The sequence below is a fragment of the Miscanthus floridulus genome, chromosome 5, assembly GCF_019320115.1.
Source record: "Miscanthus floridulus cultivar M001 chromosome 5, ASM1932011v1, whole genome shotgun sequence".
Classification (NCBI taxonomy): domain Eukaryota; kingdom Viridiplantae; phylum Streptophyta; class Magnoliopsida; order Poales; family Poaceae; genus Miscanthus; species Miscanthus floridulus.
In genome coordinates, this window is record NC_089584.1 from 146,396,289 (window position 1) to 146,408,344 (window position 12,056).

Sequence of the window (12,056 nt, forward strand, 5' to 3'; positions counted from 1 at the left end):
GGTGCTCAGACGTCGCCCGTTATGTCGAGGACTCCTCGGTGCTCGGACATCGCCAGCTACGCCGGGAACTCCTCGCTGCTCGGACGTCGCTAGCTACGCCGGGAACTCCTCGGTGCTCGGACATCGCCAGCTACGCCGGGAACTCCTCGCTGCCCGAACGTCGCCAGCTGCGCCGAGGATTCCTCGATGCTTGGACATCGCTAGCTACGCCGGGAACTCCTCACTGCTCGGACGTCGCTAGCTGCGCCGAGGGCTCCTCGATGCTTAGACGTCGCCAGCTGCGCCGGAAACTCCTCGGTGCTCGGTCATCGTCGCCTACACCGGGGACTCCTCGGTGCTCGGACATCACCAGCTACGCCGGGAACTCCTCAGTGCTCGGACATCACCACCTACGCCGGAGATTCCTTGGTGCTCGGACATCGCTAGCTACGCCGAGAACTCCTCGATGCTCGGACGTCGCCATCTACGTCAGGGACTCATCGGCGTTCGGACATCTCCCTTGGTGGTCAGATCTTGCTACGTCTCATCGGTGTGCTATCAAGCTGCTCCATGTTGTTCGGATCAAGGTGCTGATCTTAGGCAGCACGTCTGGGGTCTTGATACGCGCATGTCGGATGACATCGGCAAAGCTTTTAGACTTCTTTTTCTTTGACCCTGCTACAAGATTCATTCTTCATCTTCCAGCAGGCTCGGGGACTAAGTGGGCACACTACACCTTACGGTGAATGTGCGCTTTTTTTATCTCGAGGCTACGCCCGGGGACTGACTGCTTGCTCGGCTGGTCTTCTACTTTCTGACCCTAGCACCATGTGACTACGTCACCTACTATCAGGCTCGGGGACTAGCTGTGGAGGTATAGCCCCCAGTATCCACAAGACAAGACATAGGCCGCACCATCAGAGATGGCCTAGCCCACAAGATCAAGGCGTGCACGGCGCTGCTCGGCGTGCACCGCAAACTATTGTATAGTATCAAATATGATACTTTGTTTGTAACCCTACCCCTCCAAAGTATATAAGGAGAGGCAAGGGTCCTCTACTCGATATCTCAATACAATACATCAGAACACAGGATGTAGGTATTACGTCATACTGATGGTCGAACCTGTCTAAATCTTATGTCTTGATGCTTGTATTACCATCTCGCTCCTGATCTCGCTCACCTCTACGATAAATCTACCATCGTGGGATATCCCTCGGTGGACTGCCGAGCATCTTTTGTCGACAACACACTTCCAACATACGTGAAACATTTGGAATGGACGCTAGCAACATATGTGTACAACCATTGCAACATGTGCAACATCACGATCTATTTTTGCAATATCCATATGAAACACTTGTGACGTACCTCTAAAACAATTAAAACAAACACTTGTAACATGCTCTTTCAATGCAACCTCTCCTTGCTGCTCGGCAGAATAGAGGCTCGTCAATATGTGGTGTTCATCGGAAGCAGCGGCTCAGTGGTGCTTGTAGGCGACGGGCCGGCGGCAGTGGCTGCACGTCGCGGAAGGGAGACATCGGTGGCACGAGCGGTGGGGAGGCCGTGGCCGCGTGACTTGGAGAGGGCAGCAGCACGCCACGCCTGGCAGGGCTAGCAGCCGAGCCCCGCAACTCGAAGGCGGCCGCACGCCGTGCCTGATAAGGCCAGCAGCCGAGCGATGCGCCTCGGAAGTGGCCGAGCGGTGCTTATATAAATAAAAAATTTAAGTTGATAAGTTTTTTCCAAAACAAATTATATAATGCGCAGGATAAGTTGGTTATAATTTTTTTTAAACATGGAACACTGAAAACTTACGCGTACAAGTTATGTTATTAGTAAAATTTATTATATAAAATTTGCGCTAGAAACATTGTGTTAAGAAATTGTTATGATATATTTATCCACGGATAATTATAAACAAAAGTTTGTTTTAAAGGTTATATCCGAGATCTTCAACAAGTTTGGGTGGTGTTTTAAAAATTGGATTGAGTCCTAATTTTTATGTCTTTGCTTTGTATGGAGTCTTAACTATTCGTATTACCGTGTGGTGGAGCATGATGTCAGTGTCATGAATTTGTGCTAAACGGCTATACTCATTCATTCGTTAATGTTTGGAGACCGAATTACTCATATTACTTAATCTAAAAATATCAAAAAGTTATTGAAAAACATATTTGAGATTTAATTAAGGAACACAGCCGGGTACCTTTTTTAGAGTCTGTCTACCCAACAACCATGTGTTTCAGTACAAGCTAGCACATGGTCATTGGTTGCTTGCATAACACATGATTTCAAACAAAGAAGAAACCAAGTGTTTTAGCACAAGCTAGCACATGGTTGTTGGTTACTTGCATAACACATGATTTCCAACAGAGAAGAAACTATATGTTTTAGCACAAGGTGGCACACGTTTGTTGCCTGCCTCTAAAACAATGGATTTTTACAGAACATGTCTAGTTAGAAGCTCCCTGGTACATGTCTCATGTACCTTGTATCTTCATATCCAGGATGACATGTTCTTTCATTGTTGAAAATAGTCTCTTCAAGCATCACAAGGGTGATATTCCATCAGGCAGCAGCACTGAAGAGAAGAAGCACCACACATCCTGCAAGATAATCAGTTCACAGATGCATAGTTTAAGAAGCAGGTCCAAGTACAGAACAAAATGCTTCAAAGTTGGTAACTATCAATACCCTAAACTGAATATCTATGCATTTAGTTGTCACAGCTGAACTAACCATATGCACGGAATAAAGAATATTCGGCATTTTAGCAACCATCATGTCTTTACTGGTCTAAGACAAGTAAGCTTTGGCCCTTATAAAATATTACAAAACTATTGCACTACTGAAAGTATATTTCAAGTAAGATAAAAAGGCAAGGACTCATACCTATTGTACACCATATATTCATATGTGATCCCTACTCCAGAAATTCTTCCATAAAACCCTATAGTAAGTTCAACATCATATTATTACCAAAGAGATGGTGAAAGAAGGACATCACAAAGAAACAGACAGCAAACCTGTGATATAATCAATGACAGAGCACCAGCATATTGACTTCAAACAAAAAAACTCAGATTAAGACAGCAGCTGCGACGCACGCCTCCTATACAAAATAGTGCCAAAGTTATATATAAAGATTAGACACGGCATATGTTAAACACCATAATTGCAGTATTTTAAATATGCAATTTATTACTTATAAATGTGCAATCAAGAAATGGATACTAAACACAGCTTTCTTGTATAGTGTATGTGTATATGCAACACACAATTAAAAGATGTGAGCTCCTACTATTCCACTACAACAGCCACAAGACAGCCCAACTATCCAAACTACAGAAGGATGAGGCTATACACAAGTAGTACAGCGTAAAACAAAAATGCTTCATCAATGTCATTGTTAGTGGAGGGACCGAGCTCAATTTGGCATGATGGCTACTGCAGCTTAAGCAAAGAATGTGCATCAATTAGGATTTAGAGGCAAGCAAACCGTGGTAACACTGACACACCTGTGCCTCCTCCACACACATACACACAAAGACACAAGCAATGGTATGTGCTCACCAGCCTCCTCTCAAATAAAAAAAAACCAACTAGTGTCGTGGACTGTGGTGTGCTGCAGGGACAAAAATGACTATGAATGAACATAATCTCACACACATCCCAACACAAATAACAAGGAGAAAAAATTGGTTTGGATAGGCACAAATCACAATAAACAGAGTAGAACCAAAGTACAGTTTATGTTCAAATAAGGTGGAATTTCACTGACTTTGTCTGGTGTAGTTAGAAATATTGCTTATGATAATCTTGTACAGTTGCACTCCAAAGAACCAAAGTACAACTTATGTTCAAATGGCTCACCCTTGATTTTAAGGCAGTTGGACGAGCCTTTGGCATTCCAGCTTGGCTCACTGCGGACCTTTTGAGACAGCCTCTAGAGATGGGAATAGTGGAGTTCCTGGTGGTGTCAGAATCCTGAAAGTAAACAACTTCATTGTGAGAACAGTTATATAATAACTTCAAAACCGCAGTCCAGAAGTGACCTCTAATGAAATCTATGATGCAGCAGAATGGACTTAATGCTGAATTTAAAGAATACAAACAAAAGAAGTATCAAAATATGTAGGATACCACCTAAGTCTAAAATGACATCAGATATCTATCTCATACAGAGCTTCTGATATTGTGCACTCTAGATGGATAACTCACAAACCCAATAAATTAGTTGATTTGGATCACTTCCCTACCCACTTTGATTAACTTTGCCCTAACCAAATCAAGTAGCTAACCCAGCACTTCTACAAGCACGCAAGGACCAAAAAAGAAAATATCATGTGAGCTTAGTTAAATATCATATGTCAACATGGCCACCTATAATCTACTTACTTAGGATTATATCCTCTATCAACTAGAAAATGTCATTCATAGTCAAATAGCTTTTGCATAAGAAGTGATGTCAACAATACTAGTGCAACTACATGCAGTAACACTCAGTTATCAGCCAGCTAACCCCTGGCATGAAAATCCTAGTCCACAACCACAAACAAATGCCTTTGTTACTGCATGTAGTTAGCACAAATCACAATTAACAGAATTCAAGATGTGTTAGCATAAATCACAAGAGACATTTTTTTCTATGAAAGAACAATAACAAATAAAAGGGGTGTGCTAGCACAAATCACAATTAACAAAGTTCAAGATGTGTTAGCACAAATCATAATAGATTTTTTTCTATGAAAGGACAAGAACAAAAACTTGATGTGGGCAGGCACAAATCACAATTAACAGAGAAACTACAACAACTTCAACACCACTAGTGAACTACAATAGCTATGAACAAGAAGGAGGTCCATGAACTTCAACAACTTCATATGTCAACTCAAAAAACAACCACCTCACCTGAAATTTTGCAACAGTCTTAGGTGTCCTGAAGAGGCCCTACAGAGACTGCAGGCAACTGAGCTTCTTCCTTGTATTTTGTTTGCGCAAATAGTTCCTAGAAACTTTGCACAACCTACAATACAATATCATATTTTTTAACCAGACTTTTAAGTGTGATCAAAAGTAGTAAGCACCGCTTCACTACAATTCTGCAATCACAGCATAGGCCAAAGAAAAATGACTGTATGGTACATTAGAAGCTGCAGGGCAAAAGGAAATCAAATTGCTCACCATGGTCAAGGTTTATGGTGCAAAGTTCCACTGAACACACCCTAATAAAAATCAAACACAAGTTAAGAACAATAGATAAACTTGTTGTGCCGAAATATTGGCGGCTAACTACAACAGGTTTATTTATCAATTTGTATAGATGGAACTGACGGCCACCAGCCTCAACGGGAACACTAACTGGCTGGTCAGCAATTGCATTCGGTATTGATTTCTCATAATTTTCAAGCACATCTTCAAAGCCAACCAAAGTAACCGCGACCTGGACAGGCTTCTTTCCACTAAGCATGATTGCAGTAGATTTCTTCATCAGCATGCTATCAGCAGCCTATAAGATACACAATAATTGGTACGATGAACTTAGCCCGGCATGTACAGACTACAGAGAGAATATACAATCCTAACAGATGCTAAAAATGAAAGAATAATTAAAATAAAAATGCACTTACATAGACAGTCAAGCCCTTGTTTCTTTAAACGAAGAACCATCTCATTTTCTAGTGTACAAACTTGATCCAGTATATAGACAACCTGGACAGCAATAAAGTAAACTCATGACTTTCAATAAGTGTAGGATCAGAAAAATGGCTGGTTCTTACACTGAAGCTGCAACCGCAACATCAGACCTAAACTAATTATCGTGCATTCAGATTAGCTGGAGAATGTTCAAATTAAAAATGTGGAAATATATGTTAGGCCTCAAATTAGCATTTTGGCACCACTACAAAGTTTTTACCCTACCAGTTTCCCAAATGCATTCTAAAGACAAACACACACACTAATTCTTAAGCCAAATTAGATCTATTCCTTAAAGAGAAGACTTGTATTAAAATAGAAATGAGATGCACTCCTTAAAAATGCATTGTCTAGTGCTTACACTGAAACAAAAGACCCATTTCTAGTCCCAAATAGCCCATCCAGAAGAATATCGATGCCCTAAAGCAAGAACAATTGCATGCTCTAAGTTAACTAAAATAGTGACAGTTATTTATAAAGACCAGATATTGCACATGTTACACACCATAATTGCAGTAGTTGAAGTGTGCAATTTACTACTAATAAATGTGCAATCAAAAAATGGTGCTTCTATATTATGAACTGCATAACAATGAAGGCATAATCATGTGAGGGGAAATCATATTTGTAATTTTGATTTAGGCATATCTATCTAAAGCAGATTGTAAGACACAAGTTGTGCAAAAAGGAGCATATAGTACTGCATACATATCATTTTTTCCATAATTGATATTAAACATGAGAATTTGTGAGAGCCTTTTATTGTAGTCTGCAGGTACAAAATGTTAACTGTCGAGTGCATACGACAAAACAAATAATATCCAAAAACCTGGTTTAAAGTAACCTGCTGCGTTATTGACAACTTGACAGCTGCATTAAAATTATGCTGCTTACAATCAGTGCCAACATTAAGAGTTAACCAGGATAACGGCCTTCCTGTTTGAGACAATGTCTGAGCTAGCATGCTGAAACCCAGATGAATGGCCTAGTTTCATCCGCAAAGTAACCACATAGGGATATATATATATTGCCAGTTTAATCCACTAAGCCTCATACAGAATATATATGTGCTCCCTCCAGTCCAATATATATGACATCCCCACCGCAGGGGCCAGTTCAGTTAACAAAGACTGCTTTGTCGGAACGTCATATAAATATGGCCAGAGGTAGACAGATAGTAGCATCTAATTTATTATGCAACTTCAATAAATGCCCTCATCCTAGTCACGTCCAAAAGAGAAATCTTTAAACGCTCAATTGAAGGAAAAACATACCTGGCCCCAGCCAATGTCGAGCCCAGAAATTTCAACAGAGGAACAACCATCGTCTTCCCACTTCAAAGTGATTGTGTTTTTGGATAATCATGTCAGCTAAATAATAAGACAGTCATCGCTTAGTAGAAAATCTTTGACTCGCCTTGATCTGTATCCACTTCTCCATCATAACTACTACCGAGAAATCAGTACAATATTCACTTACAATGTTGGCAGTTGCCAACTTAATGGCTTCCAACTTCTGAAAGCAAGTCCGTTTACTCTACAAAATGAAAAATGAATTTAAGAACAGATAATCATTAGATGTTAGTTTTCCAGTGCACAGATAATCAACATATTATCTTTTCTTCCAACAAACAGAACTGCTGAAATATTCAAAAAAGGTTGTACCAACTGCAATGAATTACCTGCAGCAGCTGATGTCCTCCGTTGAGACTGTACCCAAGAATCCAGAACATATAAGCCAACTGAAATTTACAAAAAGTGCTAGGACTTAGAAAGCTATCAAACAACAACGCTCAAGGCTGTGGACAATAACAAATTGTAGCCAATGATGTGTCCCCCTAAGTACTATTTTCTAATTAAGTTACATAACTTGGAAGAAATTAGACCCAGTCAAATCTTGAGGTTATTAAAGCGCTACAAAGTTGCAGACTGTAGCATTTATATTTATGATGTCAGTGCGTCATGGGATGCTCTTTTTTTATCTAGGCATAACTTTGTAACTTGGGAGGATTGGTACTTAGTACTCTTTCTAAAGCACATAAGCATGGTTTTCTCCAAAAAGTTTGCTTTCATTCAACCTGGTTATGAGCAATATACGAAAAAATAATGTAAACCTAGTGCAGCAAAAGGATCTATAGAGAAACAAATGGACTCTGTAAAACAATAGGTTGTCTTGGGAAACAAAAAAAAACAGTTCTATGTAAACCTACTGCAACAGCAGGAGCTCTTCCAAGTCCAGCAGTACAATGTATATATGTTACACCACCATTACAGTTGATAAGCTTGTGCAGTTTGCTAACCACATCAAGAAGCCTCAATCGCAAATCAAAAGCATCAAAATCTCTGTTGTGATTAAACATAGGAACAGTTTAAATATGCAGAATAATGGCAATAGGGGAAAAAAGTGGGCACTTAGATCAATGCTAGGAAAACAAACTGGCAACTGGCATATAAGTGTCGTTCGATGGAAATACAGATCCACTATTTCCTCAAGAGACTATACAGCTTATAAACTTAACTAATGGGCATTACCCCATGGTGAAAAGGATTTGCTTAATTGTATATAAACAAGGCCCGTGATTTATGCCACAAAGTTCTTGGCCCTAAACTTCCAAAAAAAACGACGACTGTTTGGGTACCTAATTTCAGCATGGCAGTGCATGATATCTTATAATTGAAGAGAATAATCTTGAATGGCACCGATGTCAACTCCAAAATATCTGAACAAGTTGGATGGTAAAGAAAGAAAGATATATTCACGGAATGGAAGCATCAGATGGCAGTGGAAACAACAAAAGACCATTTTATTAAAATACGAATAAACTTTTAGAAGATGTTTTGTGCTGCATTGACCAACATAGACGCATAAAAGATTAGACTACTAGGGTTGAAGTTCATTTTTATAATATTGATATCTAACATAGTCGGCATGAAAAGGGAGTAACCCAGGTAGTTTCTCAGTTCAAATCAGAGGTAGCATCTATTAATTCATAACAAAACTACAAAGACTGGGTGACTGTTTTGTTGGGTTTGTTGCTGAAATGAAGGGATTAACTTTACGAGCTGTCTGGTTTAGCAAATTTGAGCCCTTAAAAGGGCGTATGAAATTGATGGTTTCAAATCAAAAGATTGGTAAAGGTAACTGATTATGCATTACAAAATATTAGTGGGGATACTCAAGATCTGAATCTTGCTGCAAGCAGAATACAGTTTTTACACCAATCTTCCGAAGCTTATCAACATCAGGTGGGCTCTGCACATGAATGCAGATAATCAGACAGAGGTAGGGACTATGGAGCGATATTTCTGTATAAAGAAGGATGTGACAAGCACCTGTAAGCAAGATCCTACAATCAAGTCTGTGCGTATGAAATTGTAGTTCATTCCAAGTTCATGTCTATATGTCAACGCTATAGTAACAAGGAAAAAAGGAACACATATCAGAGAAGTTAATAGATCAAACTTACTAAAAGAGTAATGCAATCACAGGGGTTAGATGGCAAGCACAATGTTGAAGCATGAAGTGGTAAAACAATTGTTATTGCAACAAAACTACATGTGAAGCACTATCGCAGGATCAGGTTTTGGCAGACTGGACATGGTAAGTTAAACATTCAGGAACAACTGTTCATAATCGCCAAAATGTGTTCGAATCCAGGAAGCAGACGGAAAGGAAACTGTCAGACTGGAATGGAGAGTGAGTGTTTGTTACACATGTGGTCTGATCACACTGACAGCTCAACACTCTGATTGTGACACACGTAGGAGTCTAGGAAATATTTTATTTCCTAGCTATAAATTCATCAAGTAAGCAATCAATTTGCCCAAAATGTGATAAGACAGTTAGCGTCTAACAAGGCCTAACACTACAAGCAGCACACGCAGAAGCAGACATTCTCTTAGCAGCACACGCAGAAGCAGACATTCTCTTTACCTAGCCCCATAGCCTGCGTCATGTTAGTGCTGTACACTTCAGACTTCTCGGTGCCCATCTCCACGGCGCTGCTCTCGGCACCGGAAGTGGACGCCCCTGGTGCCTGCAACTGGCAACCCACAACACGATGATTCAACAGCTGAGGGTCGTCAACAAGGTAACGAAACGACACTAGCACTGACAGGAAGAGTAACCGGCGATTCAGCCATTGTAGCCTGCTAGCCTCTATCGAGATACCTTATCCTCAGTCTGAGGATAAGATTTCCGTTGTCGGAACGAAATCAGAAATGACGAGGTGGCGTTAAGGCTTACAGTTTTGACAGTGTTTGATCGGCGATTGCCGCTGCGAACCATCGCCTAACCGCCCAGAGACAACGAAATCAGATTGAGAAAAAACATAACAGAATGTCCACAGAAACACACGGATGGATAGGTCCGAAGCCTCACCAGATTAAGTGGAGAGGGCCGCCTCATCGACCTAGATCCCACGATTGGAGGCTCCCTAGAGGAAAATCCATGAGCGGAGCGGGGCAGGCGAGCGCGTAACCGGAGGACGAACAGAAGCGAATCGAGGAGGGAGGGAGGGAGACGGGGTGGGGAGGGGGCACTTACTTGAGCAGGTTCTGGAGGCAGTTCACAAAAATGTCGCACAAAAATTGCCAACAGATCACAGGGGTGTGAATACGAGACGGAGAACACAATAACAAGGTTGGATTCACACAACAGAAGTGATAGAATTGAATAGAAATTCACAAACCCTAGAAATCGCCAACAGATTACCCTCCGCCCTCCATCCGCCGTGCAGGTTCCCCACCCTCCTCCCAGTCTCGAGAGAAATGAATACAAAACGGCATGACTTCCGAGATTTAAAAAAATAAAAAAAAAGATAAAAAGGCCGCCGTATCCCACAGCTCAGCCCGTGTGCGGAGGGGGCGTTAGCATGAATCGCAACGCGTGATGGACGGACACAAAATCTATATGTTTTTTTTAATAAAATATATATGTGTTATATAGCATTTCTGTTTTTATATCGAGGCAGTCAAGCAAAGTTGGAACCAAACACATGCATCTGGACAGATGGAATTTGCTTGGGAGCATATCCCGGGCTTAACTGAGCCATCAACCATCATACGTCACAGCAGTCCTGACCACTTGTTGCAATACTTTATGCTATCGATGCACCGAATTCAACACCCCCCGCTCGACACAAACACAATTCTTACTGTGTAGCATATGCACGCAGATTACTTCTCCGGAGCCAGAGCCGGAGCCGGCGCCATTAACCTCGCCGTGGCCACGCTGGGTCCGTTCGACAGAGTGAAAAATAAGTTAAAATACTATTTTGGTTAATTGGTGTGGATACTGTTTATGTAAACAGTGTTCGTGTGAACGAGCGAGCAGCTCCTCCGGGCAGGAACTGCTTCACGGCATCGTGGGAGGTGTACTCCTTCGCCCACCGGCACAGGTCCGGGTACTCCTCGGCGGTGACCAGGCTGACGCCGGCGACCTCCTCGCAGACCGGGAGCCAGTGCGCGAACGCGCTCGCGGCGACGTCGAGGTAGCCCACGGCGTCGCCGCCGAAGAAGCGCTTCCCCTTCACCTGCCCCTCCAGCAGCTTCAGGTTCTCCTTGATCTCCTTCACGAACCCCCTCTGCACCTCGCCCTCCGTCCACATCGCCAGCCAGGACGCCGTCGAGCACTGCCGGCGTCCAGGAACATGCACACCATTCGATCAATCACGACTTCGAACGAACCTGAAGAAACTTGTGATGTCAACCGGGGTTAACGTACTGTTACCTTGTCGTCGATGAAGCGGGCCCAGAAACGGTCGGCGGGGTCGGCGGGGAGGAGTGGCGGGCCCTGGAACGCCTCGTCGACGTACTCGACGATAACGAGCGACTCGCAGACAGCGCGGAGGTCGCCGTGGAGGAGCACGGGCACCTTCTTGTGGACGGGGTTGTGCTGCAGCAGCAGCTCGCTCTTGTTGCGCAGGTCCTTCTCCAGGATGAGCTCGTAGGGAACTCCCTTGCGGCACAAGGCCGCCTCCGCGCGGTGGCTGAACGGGCTGTCGAAGAAGCCGATCACCTTCACCGCGCCGCCGCTCATTTTTGCTTGCTTGCCCTCGCCAGCCGTAGTCGCCGTCGTGATCTTCTTTGGCTAATGGCACTGACCGCTGGGTGGGCTTGTTGCTATTTGTAGCGCCTCATTACTGAATTGAGTACTGCTGGGTACTGGACTTGGTTTAGGGGGTGTTTAGTTACCCCAAAATCCAAACTTTGGTACTATGTAAAAAGAAGATTTCCCGTCATATTAAATTTACGGTATATGGAGTACTAAATGTTGACGAAATCAAAAACTAATTGTACAATTTGGTTGTACTTTGCGAGACGAACGTTTTAAGCCTAATTAGTCAACGATTGGACAATTATTACCAAATATAA

The 12,056-nt window shown here is 42.6% G+C and overlaps 1 protein-coding gene and 1 pseudogene across 1 annotated transcript; both read right to left on the reverse strand.

Moving 5' to 3' along the window:
• Positions 1 to 2,166: 2,166 nt before the first annotated feature.
• On the reverse strand, positions 2,167 to 10,967 carry LOC136451102 (phosphoglucan phosphatase DSP4, amyloplastic-like; annotated as a pseudogene).
• A 14-nt stretch (positions 10,968 to 10,981) lies between these two features.
• Positions 10,982 to 11,721, reverse strand: LOC136455568 (glutathione transferase GST 23-like). Its single transcript, XM_066455537.1, has 2 exons — positions 11,413 to 11,721; positions 10,982 to 11,314 (listed from the first exon to the last, which is right to left on the reverse strand). Exons 1-2 carry the CDS (start codon positions 11,719 to 11,721, stop codon positions 10,982 to 10,984), a joined length of 642 nt encoding a protein of 213 aa, XP_066311634.1.
• Positions 11,722 to 12,056: the final 335 nt, after the last annotated feature.